General features: G+C 37.3%; 1 protein-coding gene across 1 annotated transcript in view; it reads right to left on the bottom strand.

Moving 5' to 3' along the window:
• USH2A (usherin) overlaps nucleotides 1-27,026 on the bottom strand; it is a 790,488-nt gene that overhangs the window by 603,382 nt on the left and 160,080 nt on the right. The window contains exons 12-13 of the mRNA XM_060088664.1: nucleotides 23,208-23,849; nucleotides 11,584-11,767 (exon numbers count right to left, since the gene is read on the bottom strand). Of these exons, the coding sequence (XP_059944647.1) occupies nucleotides 11,584-11,767; nucleotides 23,208-23,849 (826 nt within the window). The remainder of the gene's footprint in view (nucleotides 1-11,583; nucleotides 11,768-23,207; nucleotides 23,850-27,026) is intronic.

Raw genomic sequence — 27,026 nt, 5'->3', positions numbered from 1 at the left:
AGCAAAACAGCACAGGTAAGAAGACTACCACCTTTAAACAGAGACTTTCCATAGGATACGTTTAAAACAAAAGTATGGCTTCCCCTATATTTTCTAATAAAGATGCTGGATGGATAGAGTTACTTCATCCCACTGCAACTTTGATGGTGTGATCTCCTGGGTAATCATTCAAGACCCTTTAAAAAGCCGATAAAAGCTAAGGCTGCTAAATAAGCTGCAAATTTGTTTTATGGACTAATATCACCTTGGGAATAAATAAAGTACAGTTTGTCTTGAAACCCACTATACTGTAGTTTGCCCTTTTTATGTCATGATAAAAGGACATGTTTCCCTCCAAACAACTATACTGTATATCCTTTATGTATAGACACTGCAGCAGGACTCCATCTCAAATAGATATTTTGTTTAGGTGTTTAAGTATTATATCTGAAGAAAATTATGCATGGAAATTAAAATGGAATTACAGAAGCAACAAAATCTTTAATTTGCTCCTAACTTCATTATATGCTATTACTTAGAGTATATTGTTCATCGGCTTTTAATGTAATATTGGTAAGCATAAGCAATGATACAAGCTTCTCTCAATGCATATGTATATATCACTGCACCACTCATGAATAAGTGTCTCTCGAGTACTTCAGCTTTTATTACCATTCACTCATGAGACAATCACATTTATTTTACATACAGTACATTTAGAGTAATAGTTTCCAGTGTATAACATAATTCCTTTCCTTGATGGAGATCTATTTTCTTCACGTTAACTGCTACGTGTTTAACTCCAAGTCAGCTCTGTCAATATACATGGGATATTAAGTTCCAAATCCAAACGGAATAAATAAACCAGTTCTTAGGAAAGCATGCAGTGTTTTGAGTAACTAAATGGGACTCTTCCTGATTTCATAGTCTTTTTATCCCAGCCATTGTTACATGCAACTTCTCTGACTTCTTATAATGGCTTGACTTTAGTAAGAGAGATTTTTACCTGGATGAAGTTCATAGGAGACTTTTCTAAATAGTATAGTTTGTTTCTAGCCTAAAGGACGCTGGGGATAATCTTGTAATTAAGGTTTAAGTAAAATGATTCCTGTAAATTTCTCAGCCATTCACGAACCCGTGTCCCCTGCATAGGCAGGCGGACTCTCAACCACTGCGCCACCAGGGAAGCCCTCAAATATAATTTTAAACATTTCCAAGACTCTTTAGCAGATAAGCTACAATTTGATGTCATTTTATAAGTTATCCTTCCTCAAGAGCATCTCCTAAATGAAGTACATTTCACATTTATTAAAACAAAATTATACATAATGAAGGAAAAGACATTTTAAGCTTAGAAAGAGAAACACCAAACTAAGATGAATTGTGATATTGATTTTGTGAGGATAAATGGTTTTTGTAATATTAATGTAAAGAAACCTTTATTACACTGACTCTCCTGGTACAGCTAGGGCTTCTCCCGCAATCTGTTTAAAATCTTCATTTTTCATCCTTATGGGAAAACCTCACTTGCTAAATGGATTTCATAAAGAGTAATCTGTCAAGATTTATATAGATAAACAATTTGTGATGTTTATTGACCAGTTCATTATGGTTACCATTACAGTTCTGTTTGGGCCCTTACATAACTTAGTGTTTACTGGACAGAATGGGAAAGAAGTTAATTAGCTTCTGTCTCTTAAATCACAAATCTCATATATTTTCCTTTCCAGAGAGCTTCTTCCAGTTGTGCAAACAGTAAGAGAAAGAATTATCCTACTTATGACTATTGCGGAAACATCACTATGAATGAAGGGAATGAGTTTCAATCGTGCATCTCATTGTCAGAAACTTCATCATGTGAGCAAGAGCCACCACAGTAGGAGGCCCACGGATACGGTCCAGGCTATAGATAACTTTACTGACATTTCTCTTTGGACACCTCTCTTCTGTCTGGAGCCTCAACTCATAGGTAACATCAAATTGAGTTAAAGATATTGACCGACATAGATAACATTCACTGAGGGCTAATTATGTCCCAGGACTGGACTAGGCACTGAGCACATAAAGATGAACAAGATACAACTGTCCCTGTCTTCAAGGAGCCCTCAGTCTAGTGAGAAATGAAAGAATGGAAAGAGCATTAATAAAGATGTGTACAGACTCTTTGGGACACAGAAAAGCACCAACTACCTACTCTGGTGGAAAAGGATGGGGACAGGGAGAGGATTAGTAAGAAGGAATCCTGGAAGAGGATGTTTGGACTTCACATTAAAAGATGAATAGGAATAAGCCAAGCCAACCAGGGAGGGGAGAAAAGAGAGAGAGAAGACACAGCAGGAGAGGGTGTGAAATGTTAAGCAATTCAAAAATTTTGGATATAAATTCCAAACAGGAAGGTGGAGACAGATAAAGCTGGACAGGTAAGCAGAGGTAAGATATTGCTAGATTCGGTGCAATGGTGACAGTGGGAAGGAGCAGGATAGATTTAAGAAATGTTTAGTATGTAAAGTCAGTAGGATGGGGTGGACAACTTGAAAAGAGAAGTGAAGAAGGAAATAAGGGCATGGGGTTACTCCTGGTTTTCTAATTTGCTGATGGGTGGATGATGGGGTCACCATTTAACATAAAGAACGAAGGAGGAAGAGACCTCCAATTGCTGAGGGGCTTTAGTCAAGGATTCTTAATAATCATTAAGCATAGAAGAGGGGGCTTCCCTGGTGGTGCAGTGGTTGAGAGTCCACCTGCTGATGCAGGGGACACGGGTTCGTGCAACGGTCCGGGAGGATCCCACATGCTGCGGAGCGGCTGGGCCCGTGAGCCATGGCTGCTGAGCCTGCATGTCCGGAGCCTGTGCTCCGCAGCTGGAGAGGCCACAACAGTGAGAGGCCCACGTACCACAAAAAAAAAAAAAAGAAAAAGAAGAAGAGAAGAGAAAGAGGATTCAAGGCAAATTGGAGAAATTGGACAAAGAGTTTTCTTCCATCAGTCCCTAGCACAAAGACTAGCAACCCGTAAGTGTTCGATACATATTGTTGAATAAATGAATGAATAAAGCACTAGAAAAGCTTTAGACTTAGGACACCACAGATAAATCTAAATGTGACACATAGCTTTAATAACAATTTAACTCTTTTGAGCCCTTTCTGATTGGCATAGTTGTCCCCTTGGCTAACCTCTCCCCAAGGAAGGGACCACTCTTTAAGGGCTGGCCTTCTATTCTGACTCCCTAAGGCCAGAAGAGTTCTTGGTTCAGTCCTTTTGTGCAGGATCCCATGAGGGCCCTCCAGAGGAGTTTGGTTTTCCCCTGGTTAAGATTCTATTCCATCTCTGCAGTGGACGTGTGGTCTCACTGAGGTTCCCAGTTTCCCTTTCTTCACAGCCAACTAGTAACACCAGATTCCCTTAGAACTGACGTCCAGAATTATAAGAGAGGGATTTGGGGCTTGGAGATCCTGTGTGTGTGAGCTGAAAGCCGTATCACATGGCTTACGGGAGAGGAAGTGAGTGGTGCTGTCTCATCAAGGAGGGAGGAGTCTGCAGTGCTCAGCCACCCCACCCCCCCGCCACAGTGAAGCCTTCCTACAAGTAAAGGGACTCATAAGAACTGGACCTGGGTAGTGACTCCCTTGCATCCAGACAACAGTGCCATCCGAGTCCAGGGTGGGGACATTCCTGTCATCTGAAGAAGAGCTTGCTAAGCACAGTCCTCCTGTATTTGGGCCTCTGCCACTTTCTCCTTTGTTGGCACTCCACCTAATCCCAGGGAATGTAGGCCACGTCCAACATGCTAGTCACCAAGACCAGACATTTAAAAGGAAAAGAAATCCCAGAAGACTCACTATATTAACAATAACACACATGTTTATGTCTAGAAGCTCTAATGTTCCTTTCCTTAACCTCCTCATTATATGAACGTGATAACTTTGGGGTCTGAAAGCAGAGTCAAATTCTTAAAGTGCTCTCAGGGAGAAGCAAGTACACTAATCCTGTGACCCCAGAAGGCAGAAGTAAGATCGGTCAAGAAAGTCCCAGGAATGAAATTTTTGCTTAATATGAAGAATAAGATTAGAGTTGTTTGAAATAAAGATGAGCTGTTTCAGAGACAATAAGCTCTTTTTTAGTCCCATGTTTTCAGCAGAAGCTGAATGATCAGTTATCCTTAAAGGTGATTTATGTAGAGAAATGTATAGGGTACAGTTTAACCAAAGTTACTTTTAAGCTCCTTTCCAAATCTATAGAGTTATGATTCTACAATGCTTGGTGGAATTAAGTAACTTGCTCAGGGGTCAATGACTCTTGGTTACAGACTCAGCAATCTTTATCTAAAAGGACCAGACTAAATATTTTAGGCTTTGTGGCCAAATGACCTCTGGGGCAACTCAACTCTGCTGTAGTAGTGTGCAAGCAGCCATAGACAGTATGTGAAGATTGAGTATTACTGCGCTCCAATAAAATTTTATTTCCATAAACAGGTGGCAGGCCAGGTCTGGTCCACAGGCCACAGTTTGCTGAACCCTGGTGTAGTAGGTTGAATTATTAGCCCCCAACAATGTCAAAGTTCCAATCTCCAGAACTTGTGAATATGCTACCTTACTTGGCAAAGGAACTTTGCAGATTTGAGATGAAGAGATTACCCTGTATTATCTGAGTATCTAATATAATCACAAGAGTCCTTATAGGAGACAGACAAGAAGGTGAGAGTCAGAGAGAGAAGATGTAAGAACATAAGCAGAGATCAGAGAAGACAGAAAACAATACTGTGCTGGCTTTGAAGGTGAAGAAAGGAGCCATGAGCTAAGGAATGTGGGTGGCGTCTAGAACTGGGAAAAGCAAGGAAGTGGGTCTTCTCCTGCTGTCCAAGATAAACATAGGCCTGCTGACACCTTGACTTTAGCCCAATGAAACTAACTTAGGAATTTTGGCTTCCATAACTATAAGATAATAAATTCATGTTGTTTTATGCCATTAAGTTTGTAGTAAATAATTATCATAGCAGGAATACGACACGAATAGGTCTGGTCTAGTAGAACAGCCATAATTGGAACCTAAACACCTTGATGCCAACACTGTTATTCCTATTATATCACATTTAATAAATGCTACTAGTTTATAAAAACTGACATTTCTTAGAGAGCCATACAGAATCTGTATTAAAGGAGAATATATCATCTAGTGGTCACGGTAGATTGCAAAAAAACCCACAATTCTTCACCTCTCTGTTTATGCAGGTCCTTTGCAACTAACTGTGCAATTCCTTCCATCAAAAAGTAGAGTCTACAAACGTAAGGTAGATAGATAGTGGGAAGCAGCCGCATAGCACAGGGAGATCAGCTCGGTGCTTTGTGACCGCCTGGAGGGGTGGGATAGGGAGGGTGGGAGGGAGGGAAACGCAAGAGGGAAGGGATGGGGGAACAGATGTATATGTATGACTGATTCACTTTGTTATAAAGCAGAAACTAAAAAAAAAAAAAAAAAAGTAGAGTCTATTTCTCCACCTCTGAATATGTGCTGGCCTGTGACTTGCTTTGGCTAACAGACTAAGGCAAAAGTAACTTTGTGGCAGTTCCAAGCATAGGTCTCAAGTGTCCGAGCACCTTTCTGCTTTCTCTTTGGGAACTCATCCACTCCCTCATGAGTGAGCCCTGGCTAGGTGGCTAGCTGATGAGAGGCATGTGGCCCTTTAAATCCATCACCCTAGATAAGAACTAGCTGTCTAACAGAGTCATAGAGGAGAATGAATCTGTGAGGAACATTCCCCAACATTCTACTGTGATACCACCAAAGGACAAGAAAGTTATCTGCTTCCCTTTGAAGTCATTGATCTGGTTCTCAGAAAAAGAGACCAATTGAGATCCCTTGGAAATATGCATGTGAAAAGATGGCCAGACCAAATCTTCAACTTAGTGGTGAAATGGAGAACTTGTGCAGTGAAACCAAAAGTAGCCTGGTCACAGAAGAATTTTACTTTATGTTTTAGAAGTCTGAGTCTTTTGATTCCCTGGCCAGCCTAGATCCCATTTCCCTACTATCTGAGGGAAATCACAGTTCATTGTGTGTCAGCTGGTCAGTAGGAGACACAGTGATACTTCTAGTTCCTTAAGGCTAGAAAAAGACAATATACCACTAATGAATGTAAAGAAAAGAAGTCATTATGGAAAAAATCTTTAGGGGATTGTGAGGCTCGGATGGTATGTGAGAAAATGGTTGTGCCCCAGATGAACTGGAGCCATTTTGTGGGTTGTGGGAAAGAGGACTCGTAGTTACAGGTCAACTTGCGGACAGTGCCAGGGAGTGCACTGTGTCAAATACAGGTCTCAACTACCCACTGAGACAAACTGAATGCGGCCCATTTTTGTCTCATTGCTTTTGGTCTAGATAAATATGATATTTATTTATTTATTTATTTATTTTTGCTTTATTGACTTTTTCAGTGGGCAGACTTTTTTTTGCTTCATTGTTTTCAATACTGATTAAATCACATTTGCCTTATGTGTCCAAGGTAAATGGAGTGATTTTTGCACTTGCATCAGCTTTTTAAAAACACATACCCTTTTTTGTGATAGGGAGCTTTTGAAGAATGGACTACTTGGATGAAAACAGGCAAATGATTTTCCAGCTTGTTACTGTTGTGTTTGGGGCATTTTTTGTCACTGTTGCTGTAGTTTAGGGTCAGGCCCTATTTTATGTTACTTATTTTGCCCTTGGGAGTATTAAAAAAAAAGTATATAAAATAAGCCAAGAGAAAAATATAGCAAACACAGCTGTGTACAATAAAGAGAAGATGGAGTAGGGTAAGGGATATGTGTGAACTTCATGGAGGGGTTAAGTAAAATCCCCTGAATATATAAATGGAGAAAGCAGATGAGAAAGTCAATTTATTTTCAAAATCAATGAAGAGATACAATGATACTTATATCTTCTCCTTGCTTAAAAATAAAATACTTATAATCTTTGTAGAATTCTGGAAATTAATGAAATAATTTTATACTTATAAGTACCTACAAGGTACATTCAAATGATCTTAGATGATTCAAGGTACAGTCAAATGATTTTAGATGATTTTCTTTCTTTTTAAAAAATTTTAACATCAGGGCACAAGTAGTTATTTTCCTAACTGCATGTCTGTATACATTTAGACTATGAGTGGATTTTTCCCTTCCCTTACATTAGATGGAATCCCATATGTTGTAGCCATCTTTGTACACATTTTCAAAATAGTCAGTGTTAGTATATATACACAAGAACAACCAGAAGTCAACACATAGATTTCAATATCATTCAGGAAAGGAATGGAAAACATAAAAAGAATAAAATCCATTTTTATCTCTTCTCAGTGATGAGCAAAGGTATAAATTCAAGCAATTCTCATCGTCACATTTTGAAACATCTTTCTCTACGACCTTCTGTGCTAGAGGATTTCTTCTCTATCATCGATGTTAAAGTGAAATGAGACAGTAGAATTCATCAGTGGAATAGAAGGGTCAACTCTAGACAAGGGCATTCCAGATGACTGATTTAACAAGGGACAAATTCTGCTTATTTCTTTGGGCCCTATGTGGTTAAGGGAGGCTTTATTTATTTCAGAGAAGCTGCATTACACATGGTGGCTCTTGCTTTCAATAGCTCTTTCCAGCAGCAGCGTATGCTAATATCAAGAGCCAACCCTGCCCAATCTGAGAGCATCCTGAGTCACATGTGGGTGGTGCAGACTTGAATAGTTATTTTAAGATTTATATCCCTTTCACTAAGACGATGATGGCATGAGACGTTTGTTTTTTTAATTTTTGGCAGAGGTGAGGAAAGTAATGCAAATGAGAATTTTTTCTGTGTTGGTTATATTAAGAATGGGATGCAAGAGAGGCATGCAAATTTAAAACTCACAGAGACAACTAGCCATAGGCCTAGAGCCCATGATGGAGATCTGAAGATGTGATAATATATTTGAAAGTCATTTACAGGCATGTAGAGGTTGAAATCATAGACGCTGATGTGTAAGTTGAAGGGCCAGATTAAAGAGGACTAATCATCAAAAGAAATAGAAAACAAATCAGAGAAGCAGAATCTTGGGAGTCAAAGGAAAAGATGATTTTAAGAAAAAGGCTGAACAATAAAATAATTAGCACACTGGAAAGCCATTAGTCATAAAAAGCAATCATAAATTAATTTTACTTTCACCTTTCACTGATCCTTTAAATATATTATATGGGGCTAATTCCCCTGTCTGCCACCTGGATATAAAGTGAGTCAACTGTATGGCATTTCTGGTCTTTCTTAGGTAATAGAAAGTCCTACAGTGATTTTAAGTTGCAAAGCATGGGTTCAACAAGAAGAACCAAACTGGAGGCATCAGATTTCCTGGTTTTAAAATATATTACAAAGCTATTGTAATCAAAACCGTATGGTACTGGCATTAAAAACAGACACATAGACGAATGGAACAGAATAGAGAGCCCAGAAACAAATCCATGCACATCAGTCAACTGATCTTCAAAAAGGTTATCAGGAACACACAATGAGGAAAGGATGGTCTCTTCAATAAATGGTGCTGGCAAAACTAAATATTCACATGCAGAAGAATGAAATTGGACCCTTAAATCATCATATACAAAAATCAACTCAAATGGATTAAAAACTTAAAGTTAATATCAGAGTCTAAAACTACTAGAAGAAAACATAGGGAAACATAGACATTGGTCTGGGCAATGATTTTGTGGTTATGACACCAAAGCTCAGGCAAAAAAGCAAAAAGAGATGAACTAAAAAACTTTTGCACAACAAAGGAAGTAACCAACAGAGTGAAAAAAGACAACCTACAGAATGGGAGAAAATATTTGCAAACCATCTATCTGATAAGGGGTTAATATCCAAAATATATAAGAAACCCATACAACTCAATAGCAAAAAAACCCTCATTTAAAAAAATGAGCAAAGGATATTTATAGACATTTCTCCAAAGAAGACATGCAAATGGCCAACAGGTACATTAAAAGGTGCTCAACATCATTAATCATCAGGGAAATGCAAATCAAACCACAATGAGATATCACCTCACACCTGTTACAATGGCTATTATCAAAAAGCTAGGTGTTGGTGAGCATGTGGAGAAAAGGGAAGCCCTGTACACTACTGGTGGGAATGTAAGTTGGTACAGTCACTATGGAAAACAGTTTGAAAGTTCCTTAAAAAACTAAAAATAGAACTATCATATGATTCCAGCAATCCCACTTCTGGGTATATATCCAAAGGAAATAAAATCAGGATCGTGAAGAGATATCTGCACCCCTATGTCCACTACAGCATTATTCACAATAGCCAAGATAGGGAAACAACATAAATGCCCGTAAATGGATAAATGGTTAAAGAAAATATGGCGCGTGTGTGTGTGTGTGTGTGTACTTCCTTACTTGACTCAATATAATTATGAGTCACCTAATATGTAAAGATATATAGTTGTATTTATATGACACTTGTCATAAGTCTTTTTGCTTTGAACTCACACTTATTCTGGATTTTTTACGCTATAGAAGCTACCAGCTTTTCAAACTTTGGCTCTATCTCCTAGACTACAGACCACACTCATCCCTTTTATTTTACTGAGTTCTGCTTTCTTAATTTTAACTTTGGCACCTTCTAATAATGTATTTGTTGTTTTTGTTGTTGTTGTGGTGGTGGTGGTGGTGGTGATGATGATGATAATGATGTATTTTTTACCTACTTTTCTGTCTCTTCCTATTCCTCATCAATTTAGGTTAACATTTCAAGGCAGCTTTTAACCCAGGGAGTCTGATTCCCACGTTAGCAGTCCTACCGCAGGGTGATAGGTGATAGAACACTATCCGTAAGCAATTCTTGGTCCTGGATTAGATTGGGGTGGGTAGATAAATGAGGGAGAAGCAGAATGGGGTGAAGATCAGCCTGAGTTTACAAACACTGAAGGGTAGGGGAAGCCATGTAATGAAGGGAATCGGGTTTCACTTAAAGAAAGTTAAGTGAAAAAGCCAAGACAATTAGACATCTTTTGGTCATTAAGTAGGGGTTTTGATGACAACACTGGCAAGAATAACAAGGGAGATCAGTAGAGGGGAAATGTGTAAGTGACTGGCACAAAATGTCAGAGATAGGCATGAGTATTCCAAGGACAGCTGAGTGGGGAAGATATTTTTCTCTTGGTAATTAAGTGTTGTCAGAAAGACTATGGACAAGACAGGAAATCTAAAGACAGAGGCTGCCAGTAGTGAAACAAACTGACCCCAGAGCTCCAACTGGGAAATTTGTGAGATGGTCTTTCAACAAAAAGTATGTAGAGGGGGTAGTAGGTGCAATAACTGGCCCCGATTTTACTATCAAGATCCTGGTAATACTTTTTATTTAACATCTACTGTACCATGTGTTTTCTACACTCATTCAGAGTAATTTCATATTTGTAGAGAAAAGTAGTAATGCTCTCAGACTAACCAAGATGATATTCCAATGGTAACAGAAGTGGAGCAGCATGGATTTGAAAAATAAGATATGTAATAAGAACATAAAGTTGTTTTAATAAATATTTTAAATATTATATTAAAGTTTTTTAATCAAATTGAATTTTAGTAGAAAGCCAAATGAACCAGCTTGAGTTCTTTTTCAATAATTTACCCCGTCACACTGTCCACACTCTAATCAAGCTGTTAATGAAGAGTTTAACAGCCAAAAGGCAGGCAGCAGGGGGACGATGAGCTGAAAAAAATCATTTCAAACCCTTGAGTACTTAGCATTTATATTTATAAACACACAGAGACACATATTGAGAAACAGATTTGGTTGGTGTGTGCAGACACAACACTAGTTTCTTGGGGATAGGAACGTCAAAGAATTCATGGATACAGTCCCAATCCTAGACAAATTTATAATCTGACCAGACCAAGAAAACACACATGGAATTGGCATTCCAGCACACCTTCAAAAGTACAGCAATGAACACCTCTGCATGAAAGCAAATGCCCACAGATACACAGGAAGTAAGAAGTAGAACATTAAAGACAGTGTAACTTTGAAAAGTGGTTAATTTACTTTCAGAAGGTACTTTACACACTGGGAAAAAAAAAATCTTATCACTGAATTCAAAGATATGTTTCTCATCTGCCAGTCTTTAAACCTAAATTAGAAAGGCAAAAGGAACATAAATGAATGCAGTAATAAATTCAGGGGCCATATAGAACAAAGTATATACACACATATGATACCTATCCTAGCCTGTGTGTGTGTATGTGCTTGTGTATTTACTTTTATGGATATTTCTTTACCTTTCTCCACATCCAAATTTTGAGTTCTTTACAGAAAAAGGATTTTATCTTATTAAATATTCCCAGGCCCTAATACTAGACACATTTATCAATGTACAGCAACCCATACATTGGAACTCTAGGAGATATGCAAAGATTACTATTATGTTTAATAAATGCAGACATCAGTGAATAAAAGAATATATCCACAGACTAAAGAGGGCAGAAACTATTCTTTTTACAGAAGATACTGACAAAAAATCACTATTAGTAAAAAAAAAAAAAGTAATTACAAATATAATTTAGTAAAAATATTTAATTATTAATTCTTATAAACACTTACCTTCCAGCTAGAGGATCAAATCCAAAGTAAAGGTCTTTACAATGGTCACAACTTTGTCCGGCAATGGAATCATCTTGGCAAACACACTGACCAGTCAAGCTATTACAGATGTGATTAACTGCACCAGTCTTATGGCATGAACATGGCAGGCAGCCAGTGGCATTGCCTGGAGAAATATAAAAACCTGGAAATGAAGCAATGAAAAGTTTTTATTATACATTCTACCCAGTCTTTTCTTTAAAAAATAACATTTTGATTACATTGAAAAACAGAATGCTCTAACACGGCACTATCTAAGTCTCGGTACAAACGTGGCTGTAGCTGTTCTTTATCAGTATGTCAATTAAGGCCAAAGAAAAGCTGAGTAAATAATTGACATTGTAACGGGGTGTCTTCCTGGCACCCACGATTCAGTGTATGTAAAACCTACTTCATGATCTTTCCACTAAAGACTGGTCTCTCCTCTAATCATCTCTGTTTCAGCAAATAGCACCACCATCTATTGCTTCAGTTGCTTCAGCTAGAACTCTGAGACATCTTTGGTAGGATAGCCTGATAAAATACAGGATGCCCAGTTAAATTTGAATTTCTGATAACCAATGATTATTTTAGTAAAAGTATGTCCCATGTGATATTTGCTTGTATTAAAAAATTACCATTTGAAATTCAAATTTAATTGAGCATCCTATATTTTGCTAAAACTGGCAACTCTTGAGTCCTGCACTTCCCTGTGCCCCTACATATAGCAAATTACCAAGTCCTATGAATACTGTCTTCTTAAAATTTTGCATCTTCTACTCTCCACCCCCACTGCCACCTCCCTGGTTAAAGTCACTACCAAGTTTTCTATAGTTAACACTATGTACCAGAGGCTATGATAAAAGCTTTATATTCACTGTCTCATTTAGTTCTCAGTGTCAGCAATGCTAATAATTTAGGCATTATTATGTCCATTACATAAATTAGACAACTGAAGGTTAGGAAGGTTAACAAACTTTCCTAAAATGATGGAGTTGACAAATAGCAGATTCAAACCCAGGCATCTCAACCACAGAGGTTGTCTCACCCCCTAGCGTCCCTCTTGTCCTCCTCCAACCTATTCTTCATTGTGTAGCTGGAACCATCTTTTTCAGAGTGTAGAGTGAACACCTCATTCCTCTGTTTTAAAATTACTTGATAACTTCCTATTCCCTTTAGGAAAAAAATAAATCCTAGCACAGCTTCCAACCCTCCAGTAAGGTCCTGCCTATCTCCCTAGCTTCATTTTACAGCTCATCCCATCTGCCCCAGTCATACTTCATTCTGTTCTTGATGCCTAAATGCTTTTCATGGGCAGTTCTGTCTGCTGAAATGATTTGGACCCACCTGTTCTGCTTAGCTCACTCTATGCATATCAGGTCTTGTGACTTCCTCCAGTAACCTATTCTGGGCTAGTTTAGGTATGCCTGTTAGTTTCACAGCATTCTATCTCCTATAGAGTGCTGAGGAAAATTACAATTAATCTCATTTCCACCAGACTATAACCACCCTGAAGGCAGGAACCTCATCTGATTACTTCATCATTGTCTACCCAGCATCCAATACAGTGCTTCTCACAAAGGAGGCACTCGAACACTGGAATTCACAAAACTGCCCCAAATTATTACGTAGGCATTGATCCCAAAAAGTACTATATTAAAAAAAAATTTAGATTAATTATAAAATCTGTATTTTTTCTTATAGAAAAAGAAGGGAAATTAAATATGATTCAAAAATATCTTCCAGTTACTTAAAATTTCTTGGACCCAGAAGGTGGAAATCAACAGTTATAAAATAAGAAATGCATTGGACATTTGGATGATGAAGCAGGCATATGAGGGAGAAATGGTTCTGGGTGTTGTGTGATATGTGTGTTTGTGCATGTACGTGTATATACACATATATACACACATACACATATATACACATACAAGTGTGTAAATAATGTTGCAAGGAATTTTACTGAAACAATGAATAAAGCTCTGGCAAATGAAAATAAGTTGTACAGTTGTCAGGATCACTAACTTACATTTATAAAATATCAGTGATATAGAAAGAGAAAAAGCGTGAGCACAAAGGGAATCACTCTGTGTTATCTATTCTTTAGGGGAAAACCCAAAAGTAATTGGAACACTGTAAAATTCATTTGAGGCTCTAGTTGAAAACAAGCCATTCTTTTACAGCTATCAACAATTAATTTGTTATTCTTCTCCTAGACCCTGCATATTCTCTCTTAAAAAGTTTCAGGAGGAGTAAAATAGAAAAGAAAGAAGCTCAAAATCTGTGCCATTCAATTGGAGAGAACTAAGACTATAATTTTTGACAGTAATTTGCAACTAGATTCTGCCCTTTGTTTCTTTGCATTCACCAACAGCAATCTGCTTTATATGTGTTGCCAGAAATAGAGTATGGCTCTGACAGTTATTACATATTTTCCTATCTGACTCACCATGTGATCAAAATCACAAATGTAGAAGGCTTCTATTTTAGACTCAAGACCATTGTGGCTAGGATTCTATGTATTTTCCCTCGTGTGAAGGTACCTAGGTCCTTCAGGTTCATGATGATGGAATCATTCATGTACTAACAGCTCTTCAATTTGGATAAATTCCCCATTAGCACAGATACTTAGAAGTAGAATTAATTAGGACTTTTTGCAATAGGTTCAAGCCACAGAGAATTCTAGAACAGCTAGGAAGGATTTTTACCAAAAAATGATTTGTTAGATGAATCTGTAAAGACCAGGAGTGTAGATTTTGGTGCAGAAGATTGGGTTGCCCAAGTTTTGGAGACTAAAGAAGGGCACAGAAAAATCAGAGGTATCTGCAGAGAAGAACAAGAAAGGTATTAAAGCACCCAGGGAGGCTGCAGCCTGGAGGTTAGGGCTTCAATGAAAAGACTACATTGGAATTTGTCTTAGGGTTAATTCCCCTTCTCCTCTCAGCAGCATGATTACAAAGGTTAATCCCATCAGTATTTCAGTTGACCTATTTTTAAGCAGTTCTGGTTAGGATGACTCAGGTACTTTCCTGATCAACGATTACTTCCTGCCTTACCTGAATGTGCCTAATTCTAAACCATTACCTCTCCTTTTATGACTCCTAACTACAGAAAACATTTTCCCTTCCCTCCCACTTAAACTTCAGCTCCTGAGTGTAGCTTAAAGATAACTGACCTTAATTTCTTTCTTTTTTTTTTTTTTAAACTCAATAGATTTCTGATCTCCCTCCATTAGCTCCACTTCATCTTCCCCAAGTACGTGTCTGCATCATTTTAACTGGTCTTTTGGAGATTTCTTTCCATGGGTGATTTTGTACCACAGTTTAATGCACAGTCATTAGGACAAAGGTATTACCTTCCATTATGCAGGGCTGAGAGCTTACACATAGAGAGCCCAAATCAGCCCACTAAAGTTTTTTCTTTTCTCCAGTTTTCTTTCTAACTCCAGTCCCAGACCAGACAAGTCTCATGTGGGAAACAATGTGTTATACAGCTAACGCAAAAAGTCACCCATATCATAAAAGAGTATTGCTTTATCCAGGAGAAGGCTTACAGCATCCTTAGAGTTCAAAGTTATTAGCCAGGCAGCTGGTATCCTCTCCTGTAGTGGCTATTTGCACAGCAGAGTACCTGTCCTGGGCATAAAAGAAGAGCCCATTTCTTAGCAATGTCCCTCTTGAGGACCGTGAACAGCTAGGCTTTGCTAAGGTCTGGAAATGGGAGAAAGAAAACAAGTTTAACCTCTAGGCCTTATTCAGAAAAAGAGGGCAGAGCTGAGGCTAAGCACTAACTATGAGCCATTTAGAAGAAACAATTCTCATCTTAAACCAGAGAATGGACACCATGTTAAGAGAAAATCCTAGGGAGGAATTTGTGGCTCACCTACCCCAGGCAACAAAAGACTATTTGAGAAATGGTTTTGCAAGTCAATCTTTTCAAAATGAAGTGTAGGAGATGATGCTAATTTTCAAATTAAAATAGCAATAATTTTCCTCTATTTGGTAGTTTTGTATAAAGATCATGCTAAAATTATTATTCATAGATTTGACCAAATGTTAACAAATGCATAAATAAATATGATTATTCATCTCAAGCTATCATTTCTCTTTAAACATTTGAAAAACTCATTTTCGATTAGTTTAGATGTATTTTAAATGCCCTCCTCCTATTGCTTCTTCCTGGACTGCTTCCCCTGTTTGAATACCTTGCCCAATCCTATTTGTTTTTAAAACCCAGCTCAGGAAACACTACTAAGTTCTTTATGTCTCCCAGCCTTCAAGAATTAATCAGTCCCTTCATTTTACTACTTCTCTATCTTGTGCATTTCTAATATTGCACTTATCCACAAATATGTTACATTTACACATGAGTCAGTTTCCCCTACTAAACTGTAATGCCTTAATATATTTCTGGTTGTATATCTTACAGCAGCACAGGCTCTGGTGTATAGTAATTTATTCAATAGATGTTAATTGAAAAAAAATGGATATATGAAGGAAATGGATAGATGGCTGAAAGGATGGATGAGTAGATGGATGGGAGGATATCTGTTACTCTTTACAATTATCAGATGATATCTCTAATACTGAAAAGAAAATGGTAAACATAAATCTGTGAGTCATGAGAGTGGTTAGAAGAGGTAGGGTATCAGGGAGGATTAGTAGGAAATGTATATGGATAAGCACGATAAATTCAAAATGTAATCCTTGCCAGATCAACGGATGGAACAGGGCTTCAGAAAGAAAATATCACTCCAAAAATATGTCTCCAGTTCGTAGAATGAAGGATAGAATAAGACGCTTATATAAGGGAAATTATTCTATTGGACTTTCTGTTTTATAAAAAATCTGGTTTTCCTATTTGAGTATCCGTGAGAAGCCTTCATAAGTATATTCTCTAAGAATCAAATCCAATAACAACGATGAATATAAAGAAGCACCGTTCTGATTATGTCTTAGAGATTACAGTGCACAGATACACATGTATATTCATAATCCACAGCAAAACTTTTTCTTTGCTCACTTTTCTCAGTCTCAATATTTTTCAGATGCATGCTCTGAAGTCTCTGTCCTATGCCATGGCAAACATCTCAAACACTTCTCTAACTTTGTCCATGGAGTAAGCCCACTTCTAGACCCCTCAGTCGGATCTTCATTACTTGATCACTGTAGCTGCTCACAGTTCTGTTCATTTTTATTTTGTAACTATTATTCGGATTCAGCACAACAAATGAAATATCCCAGGACCTGAAGCAGTAGCGAGAAACATGGGTTGAGATGAGTTGGAACGTTGAGGGGAGGTTACAGACACTTGTAAGAGTCTCTATTTCAACCCACCCTCAAATATTTGTTAAGTGAATGTTTATAACAAATAAAGAGTTATTCAGAATAAAAGTTTCACTCTTTCAGAGTGCAGATTCTGGGGTCAGATGGACTTGGACTTGTAAATGGCTCTTCTACTTAATGAGATTGCATTTCCCCTAAAGAAATAATACTGGTCCTTCCATCATAGAAATAGTGTGCATATTAAATGGAATTTTTTTAGATAAAACATTATTCCAGGGTCTGGCATACAGTATATACTTGGTAAATATTATCTATTATCATCATTGTAATTTTTACTAGGCAGTTTTCAATGAAAGTGGGATTTTCCTAAAATTTAAATAATGACCTGTTAATATCCTTTTTTTTTTCCCCCAGATGTGAGTAGGATTGTGATCCGTATTTCCTATGACAAGATTCTTTCCTGGTGGTTTATTAAGGAAAAGGCTCTTACTCTGTGTTCTTTCTGTGAAAAACATGCTAATCTGGAAAAGCCGTTTCACCAAACACTGGGGCATGTGTCATAATCGGATCTCAACTTTGATGCACTGATTTTTAATGGAGTATCAGCCTTCTAATTCCAATTCCATTGGCAGGGTCTTGCATGCAATTCTTGTTGATGAGCTCATTTCTTGACAAATATGATACAGTTCTTAATGAAACAAGATACTTTATTTTCTAATGGTCTGTATGAGTTATAAAAGCAAACCCAAAGTAAATACCAGAGGGAAGCATGAGGAATTGTCCTATTAGCACGAAACATGTCATGTGAAGCTCTTTTCATTATAAATTAGTCTTTATTTTATTCCAAAGCTGCAGGATCCTCAATAAACCCTCTCTGCCTCTAGTTCTCAAGGACAAGGGTGGGTCATTGGCTGGGGATGCCTTGACACCGTTCCCTGCCTTTCTCAGCCCGGCCTCTGATTAAGTGCCTGCTGCCAAATGTTATGAGGTCATCCAGTCCTGAAAAAACGAACCGGGAAAACATATTCAGTGCTCAATTTATGAGTATAGGTATGTGTACTTTCATATATGTACACACACTCCAAATAATTTTAAATTAAAGCATTTTAAAAATACTTAATGGAGGTTAAGCAGCATTCTTAACCTCTTTTCAAGTTATTGAATGGCAAATTAAAACCAATGTGGCTCTAATGTACCTTCTCATGTGCACTGCTGCTTTAACAAATTGCCTATAAATTTTCGTTGAATTAAGCCTATTCCTTGTACCTTCCTAGTAAGGTTAGGTTAATAATACATGAGGTTTCATTATACACACCTTCCTTAATAATGCTTTTTACGAAAGTAGGACAAGAGTCCATGTGTACTAGTCTAGGATGGTCAGTGATATTTACAATCACAGATGAAAAAGGCAGGCTGGAGTCCTCGGGCTCCTTCGTTCACCACCACTATCCATACTGCTCCCTCCACGGCTCAAAGCTCGCACACATCGGTGTGGTGTTCCCCCCTGTAGGATATAATCTAGTTCTCTCAGATGTGTTTAAAGAAGTAGAAAGAAAGCTTCCGATTGCAGCAGTGCATTTTAATGTGCCCACTGCAAGGCTGGCTACCGTGAAGCATCCATTTATAATAAAGATACTTCAGGATCAGGGTTTCTTTTTTTCAATCTAAGTTTCAAGGGCAGAGATGATAAAACCCAGAAAACAAAATTCAAGGTAGTTTCTGAAGCTAGAACAATGCAGAACAGAAACAAATTTTTTAAAAAAGAGGTCCACAAACACACTTTGACTTTTCCATAGGCCATGCATATGCGTACAGAATACCTTGTGCTGTCCAAAAAATGCATTAGGTCCTTAGGCCACTAGTGTCTTTCCTCCCTTGCAAGGTAGAATGCCATATCCTCCCTATGTATAGCTAAAGAAACACTCACAGGCTTGCACTATGCCCATGCCTGAAAAGAGGAGAAGGGCATTGAGGTATTCTTCAATGTAGTCATTCACTAGTTCAGGAAATATATATGGACCCCCCACTATGGTGATGTGCTCCATGCCCTGGTATAGAGCACTGAACAACCTGAGAAAAGCAATGAGACTTGTAGGCTGGAGAGGAACAACCTATGTCTGGAAATGAGGTCATGGAGGTCATGGGCATTACAGATCATGGGGGCCATTAGAGTCCATCAACTTTGCTGTTTCCTTACAATGATGGAGAGCCAGTGCAGGGTACGGTGATATGATCTGACTGAAGTCTGAATATATCACTTTGCCTGCGTGTTGGAGAAGGATAAAGAGGAGAAACAGGGAGTTCAGGCAGCTATTGGGAAAGTCCAGGAGAAACGTGACCACGGCTTGGGCCAAGATGGATAAGTGAGGGTGGTGAGAAGTGGTCAAATCCTGGATATATGTGAAACCAACAAGATTGAGTTTGATAGAAGAGACAAGACTTATGGGAAAACTGAAGGATGACTGCAAGGATTTGACCTGAAAAGGTTAAACCCAGAGAATACTAGGGTCACATTTTCAGTTAAGCTTGGTTGATTGAACAATTTTTCCCTTCTAAGTCCAAAAAATTAAATAAAAAGAAAAAGAAAAGAAGAGAACAGAAGAGGAAATTGCCACTAAGGACAGATGTCTACAAGTAAAAGCCAAGCACTTGCAGGGGGACAGGCCAATAATAAGCTAATTGAAGCAGGTTTTCATAACTCTGGGAAAAAAGTGAAACTGAAGGCTTCAGAGATTTCTGAAGGCAGGTGTGACTTTCTCCAAACAGAAGGTTTTCCCTCTCACATTTTGGGAAAAGAAAATGAGTTTTCTCTCTAGAAGTTATGCCAGAGGGGGTTTGTACTCAACAGGTACAGGGATGAAGTGCTACAGTGAACAGGGGGATTATATGAAAGGGTACCTGTGATGGTTAATTTTATGGGTCAACTTGGCTAGATTTGGTGTCCAATCGTTCAGTCAAACACTGGTCTAGATGTTGCTATGAAGATATTTTATAGATTTTCCCAAAACATAAGAACATTAATCTACAGACAAAATGCCTCACTGAATTACGAGAAAAAGTATTTATCAAAAAAGCATCTCATCATGAAATTTTCAAAATGAGGGATATAGAAATGGTAAAGCTTCTGGAATGTAAAAAAAAAAAAAAGAAAGAATCTAGTTGGTACTGCTAGAAGATAATGATGAAGTAAATTTATTGAGTGAAAAGGATTCTATATAATGGTACAATTTCAAACAGTTATGAGTATGGAATAAAGATAATTTCAGGTGTTCAAAATTCTAAAAAAAGATCACTTTCCTCCTTGTACTCCTTTTCAGAAGCTACTGGAGCATTTGCTCTACTAAATACACAAATAAATCAAGAAAAAAGAACACATAGGATTCAGGAAACAGGGGATCCACCACAGGAAATGTGAAGGAAATCTTCAGTACAGCTGCAAAAGTAAGACCTAGGATACAGCATGTGACAGAACTATAGATCAACAGGCTTAAATCAGAACAGGAGGGTCAGGAGTTCAGATCCTCCCATGGACTAGTCTATTCAGTGGAAAAAAAATACACACACATATATATATATGTATGTATGTATGTATGTATGTATGTATGTATGTATGTATGTATGTATATACACACAGACATCTCCTATTGCTTTTCCTCTGGAGAACCCTACCTAATACAGATGTCCCTGTGAAAACTCCTGATTATTTCTCATTTCAATTAAACAAACCACTTACTGACTGCATGCAATATACAAGGAATTATATCAATATTGTGGCTATGTAAGTTGCATAATATAATCCTTACTGTCAAGATATCAAAACTCAAAGGAAATAAGACAACTGCACTAGTAAATAAAATACAAGGTAACTTTAAATGATAATTATTTTCATTAACAGTGATGATCCCCATTCTATATCCTCCTTAAAAGAGAGGACAGTTTGCCATACACCTTTGGAGAGGAGTTTTGTGTCATCTGTACTTAGGCAAATAGCTACTAAGAAATTATTCTCCTAAAAAAACAACACTATACCAGATACATCCCCAAGAGAAAGGGGTCAGGAGACCATGAGAATTGAGTATGATTTTTTCCAGTAATTTTTAAATTTTTATTTCTATCAAAATTTACTTGCAGATAGTTTTTAAAATCAAATAGGACTTAAAGACCCAGCATGTAAAATGGCAGCCTGCTGCTCCGTCCTTCTCCCAGGAATTTCCCTGCCGAGAGCAATCACCTTCAACTCCTACAGATGTTTCTTCTGGCTTTCATTTCTCGATTTCCAAATAACATACATGTATTGTTACATCTCAACTCTTAAAATTTAGACTACTGTCTTTCTACTATAGAAAATGAATATTTAGTTCTTTATACCTCCTCCTCAATAATCCCTTTAGTTGGTTAAATCACTTTTCAGAGATTATCTTATTATGACTACGTAAATCTATTTCACAGTTATACCCTATAATATGCTTGATTTTATTTCCTTTCTTGAAAAATTTCCTCTGCTTAGTTTTCTAGGAATCTCTTAGATATTTCTAGGAATCAAAACTCTCCAATAGAACTCCATCCAAGCAATATATCAGTTTCTTTTTTCTACCCCTGATCCTCCTGTTCTGATTTGAGCCCACTGGTCTCTAGTTCTGTGGCATAGCTATATTCTAGGTCAGAATGAAACACTCAATAAATTTTAACCATGGATAACGACTCAAAAGCATATAACATTTGCTCTATTAATTTTTGCTGGTTTATTTACAAAGAAGGTTGTATACACCATGGTTATTTGTGCAGGAAACTGACTACTTTCTTTCCAAAATTAGAGATATTAATAAATAGTGAAAAGAAAGTCATCTTAGGATATAAAAAATAGTATTGATTGCAAATTTGGAAGGATAAATCTGAAGCTGAAAGAACGCAGTACACTGCAGCTGTCAACTCTCAATAATCTCCCTGTTTTCTGGGATACTTACCACCTTGCTCCTACCTGATGGAGTGGTCCCTGGAAGCCGTGCTTATTTTAAGTGATCCTGACACCACTGGCCCCAGTGAATCGGCTCAGACATGGCCACCCTGACAAAACTGAGTCAGTTAGAATCTCACTCTTGGAATGGTAACCAAGAAGCAGCTAATGTCTCTCTGTATAGCTGCAACTAGAACTGTAAGCAAACTCAGGAGACGGGGTGGCTATATAACAACGCAGAGAGGAAGAGAGAAGCAGAGTGTCCTTCTGCAGAAAGAGACGGAGGGTGGGAATGCATGAATGAATATATATATCAATGAGAGTTTTCTAGTTCCTGAGTCCTGACTGTGTTGCTCCATATAAGGTTTTATGGGACATTCACTGATAATATAGCCTCCATTTATGTTGAAGCTAGTTCAATTTTTTTTCTGATATTTTATCTCAAAGAGAATTAACTATTCATCATTTCTTTTCTCTCTTTGGATTTACTTGTCACACTGACCAATGCCAAGGGAGAGGTTTGGTTCAATGCTACTAAGCTGAATTCCTTGTTATGCAAAACAAGACTTTAGTCCAACCCTTCCCTGGCAAGCAAATCTCCCTTTTGAATTTGCATCACCCTCATTTTCACAGGTTCAGATAACTCAGGGCTGATTTTGCTAGACAGGACAACAATTAGTACAGCTGTTAAACAACCCATATTTATATTTATCATAACATCATGATGAATGTATTATAAAGGAAGCATATTGCTTTAGTTAAATCATATAAAGTCAAGGAGAAAATTATGGATAGGGTCCATCTTTCTTCCAACTGGGAAACCTGGAAAGATGCGTACAGTAGGACTAAACAGTAGCCTATTTTATTAATTTAATGGCATTTAAAAATGATTTTATATGTTTCTATTTGATGCCAGAACATATAGCTCATTTAGTAAAAACACTTGGTCAGCTTTTATTCAGAAAATCAGTTCATCATCTGAATATTTGGCATTGTGTGGATGATCAACTCAAGTTTCTCTTTTTCTAGAATATAAAATGTATTCTTGCTTTTCTTATTGTTTTTTCAGTTGTTAAAAGGGGATGTACTTCAAGTTGAGAAATTAAATAAAAGTAAGTCTCAGTTATGAAATGTCTGATTGGCTGGCATTCATCTAAAGGGTCACTCTCAAATACAGCAACACAAATATGCCACATAATCTTAAATAAACTAAATAGTTATATCTCATTAGATAACGATATAAATGCAACAAAGGTGCTGGAGATTAATTTTTTAGAAGTCCTGACCGAGAAGCAAAGAGGAATCACCTGATATGGGATAAAAAGAAAACCTTCGTGCACTGAAAATGTAACACGTTTCTCTCTTACCTGGTTGACACTGATTGCACCTTCTTCCTTGACGATGCGGTAAACATAGGCACTGGCCACTGACTGGGTCACAAACAGTCCCAGGTAACGTCCCCAAGGGGTCACACTCACACATCTGGCAGCCTTGAAAATTGCCAACGGTCAGATGATACCTGTGAGGCTCACACTGATTACAGCGAAGCCCTGTTACTCCTAATTTGCAGAGACACTGTCCTGTTGATTTGTCACACAGCAGAGAGCCATTTACTGTCCCAGTCCTATCACAGTTACAAGGCAGACAGAGGAAAGAACTGTTTCGCTGTACGTAGAAGTATCCGTCCAAACATTCACTGCATCGTCTCCCTCCAACATTGGGATTACAGATGCACTGTCCTGTCCGAGCATCACAGACGGTCCCAGACCGGGACCCAGGTAGGTTGCAGTCACAGGCCTTACAACCGGTGGTGTCCAGTCCATAGAAGTGTTCTCTGCAGGTATCACACTGAAGTCCTTGGACTTCTTGTTTGCACTCACACTGCCCAGAAAGAGGATTGCAGAGTTTGTTCACTGAGCCGTGGAGGTTACACTGGCAGGGCTCACAGCCATCGTCATTAACACTTTGGAGAAATTTAAATCCAAATTCGCAACGATCACATCTAAGCCCTAAAGAGAAAAATGTGTTTAAAAAGGTAAAGATGTGGAAACAACTGCATTCAAGCTTTCAAGATAGCTGTAGCGCAGACAATGCTACTGTCCACATTTAATACAGGCACAATAAAATGCTGAGTGTTTTTTCACAAGTAATGCCAAAGAGGGCTGATCATATACTCAAAATACGATGGCAATACTTAACTTGCACTCATATACCACTTTATTTTTGCAATGTGCTCTATAAAATTTTATTCATTACTTAACGCAAGGAGAAATGCTTAATGCAAATATTGCTTCCGTTGCACACAATGGCACTCTTTTCCTCTTTAACAAATATCAGAACTATTATTATTATTATTTTTTTTTCTTTTTGCGGTATGCGGGCCTCTCACTGTTGTGGCCTCTCCCGTTGCGGAGCACAGGCTCCGGATGCGCAGGCCCAGCGGCCATGGCTCACGGGCCCAGCCGCTCCGCAGCATATGGGATCCTCCCAGACCGGGGCACGAACCCGTATCCCCTGCATCGGCAGGCGGACTCTTAACCACTGCGCCACCAGGGAGGCCCAGAACTATTATTTTAAAATTATCTAACTATATTAAAACCATTATTCTTAGTTATTTCATAGTAACAAAGTATGTTCATTTAAAAGTTGAGAGTGAAATGCATTTTCAAAGCCATACAGAAGAATTGCATATTACCACATAAGTTATTTTCCTAGAAATCATCATCCTCCTAAAATGTTTAATAAATGATAAGCTATAACTATTTTTGTGATAACAGTACACATACTTACTTCTGAATCTCACACAATTAAATAGTTAATATAAATAAAAGTTATCTAGAGCAACTGTATCTCAATGCTTTTATACACTCCTATATTTTATCATTTTCAATTAATATAAATTATGCTCTCCTTGGCTCATAAAGCAATCACATTGCTTGTCATATTGTGTGATTCAGAACATACCTCTTTAAACACTAAGTAAATTCTGCTGTTTACATTACTTCTACTTAAAGGAGTACAAATATATATACATTTTTACATACAGAGAAAAATGTTTGATCACCTACACTTAAATCTGACAACTTTGTCTTGTTTCAAAAAAGTGTTACAAGGGAAAGGAATAAAAAAAATTGAATAGTAAATGTTGAGAGGCAGAATAGTTTCTTTAGCTAGTCTTCACCTATCCATGAATTTAAATAAGTGACTATGTGAGGTTGAATCCATTGAAACATTTATTTCAAGCTATAAGAGCATTAAAAAAATTAGTTGTGAAATTACAGTCAAAAACACACTCAGGAAATCATATGCAGAAAAGCATTTCCTAAACTGGAAGGAAACGCATAATATATATGTATATATATGGATAAAAATTCAAGAACTCCAATGGAAGGCAAGTTCTTTAACAGTGATGAATGACTCACCTAAGGCATATCATTTAATTTCAATAAGGAAAATAAAAAAGGACCACTATTGCTGCAAATTTTAAAAATAACTGTATTGTTAACAAGAATTATGACTAATTTTGAACTATTAAAATTGGTCTACATGGATTCACATCGTATCAGTTTTAAAAATATGCGCAGTGCTTATTTGAATATGCCATACATATTCCTGACAGGTAATCTATTCCTAACGATACTCAGGAAGGCCTACAGGGCATCACATTCAGTGTTAAAAAGTACAGGCGAGGTAGCACACTTGGCATTTAATTCACATTCTTCTCCCTTTTTATTCTAGATGAATGACCTACTTTAATAAAATTATCGGTGCTAATGTATTTTACTGGTGATAGAATCATTAGTAAGCTTTAACAGTTTTGTTAAATCTAACAGTTTGCTTTCTGAAGCACATACAACATATACTTGCATTTTCTGTTGTTTTTTTAATCATATGAACAAGGTAAAATTGAATAAGGTTACTTGCTAGTTCCCTTAGGAAAAGAAATATATATAAATATCAAGTTTACATTTCTATTAAAAAATACTGTATGTGCAGAAATAACTCTAGAGATAGTAATATCAAACTGATGATTTTATCTTCAAAAAGTATGTATTTATATTTTCCTGCAGAAAACTACCTGGAACAACCAATAACACAGGTAAATGGCAGGGACGCCATAACAAATTCTAAGTAAATAGTAAAGTTTGATTCTCTGATCCTTCCTTAAGCTCTGGAATCTAACGACCACAGGAAACAGTTTATTGATACAGAGCTGTAACCATTTGATTGTCCCTAAAGCCCTTTCTTTAAATTTTGTTTTCACAGCTTGAATTTAAAGTATATTTTATATCAAAGAACAAAGGATGCTGTATGGACTGAACTTGGAGGACTTCATTCAATATCACAGATAAACTTATACAAAAGTGTGCTTCTATTTATAAGGTAGTTATTCTTTTCTTTTTGTCCCTGAAAAGTTAGCTTTTGTATGCTTAAAATGCATAAGGGCAAGTTTTGGTAAAGATTTTGATTTAATCTTCTTTAAACCAGAGAAATCTTGTGTAATACCATAAATTGTGTAATACTATAAATCTTGTGTAATACCATCAGTATGTGCAAGCCCATATTCTTTTTTACTAAATTAAATGAAATGCTTGTCTAGCTGAATTGTACAAAATGATGTATGCATGCCAACATATATAAAAGATAAAGAATTAGCTTTAGTGTTAAATCACAGAAATGAAAATGTTACTCCAAATGATATGCTCGTATGTTTGTGTATATGCACGTTTGCGGGCATGTGTGTGTGTGTGTGTGTGTGTGTGTGTGTGTCTGCCAGGCATGTTTTTATTTTCATAAGGTTTAGGTCAGTGTTAGAAAAACCATGGAAGACTTGGTGTCTTGAATGACAATAGAAAGGTAAAGGTCTTTTTTAAACTTCCTATATGAACCAAGACGTGTTCAGTTATAATACAAGACTCACTTTATCTGGAAACTTTCCTCTCATAATATTCTCATATATCAAAATTTCAAAGTGCATTATGTACCTAGTGCATTTCGGGCACTTGATAAATTTTGTCCTTATATGGCTGTGGTTCCCCTCAAAAATGTTGGATGTAATAAATTGCTATAATCAAATCTAATTTCTGAAAAATACCTGTGGGAGTAACAAACAAAAAAAGCACGTCTTGTATAAAGAAATGATAAATAACACCAAAGGTAGCTGTTTATTATAATCAGCTTGGCAC

This window comes from Mesoplodon densirostris, chromosome 2, assembly GCF_025265405.1.
Source record: "Mesoplodon densirostris isolate mMesDen1 chromosome 2, mMesDen1 primary haplotype, whole genome shotgun sequence".
Taxonomy (NCBI): domain Eukaryota; kingdom Metazoa; phylum Chordata; class Mammalia; order Artiodactyla; family Ziphiidae; genus Mesoplodon; species Mesoplodon densirostris.
This window is presented reverse-complemented; position numbering and strand designations above follow the sequence as displayed.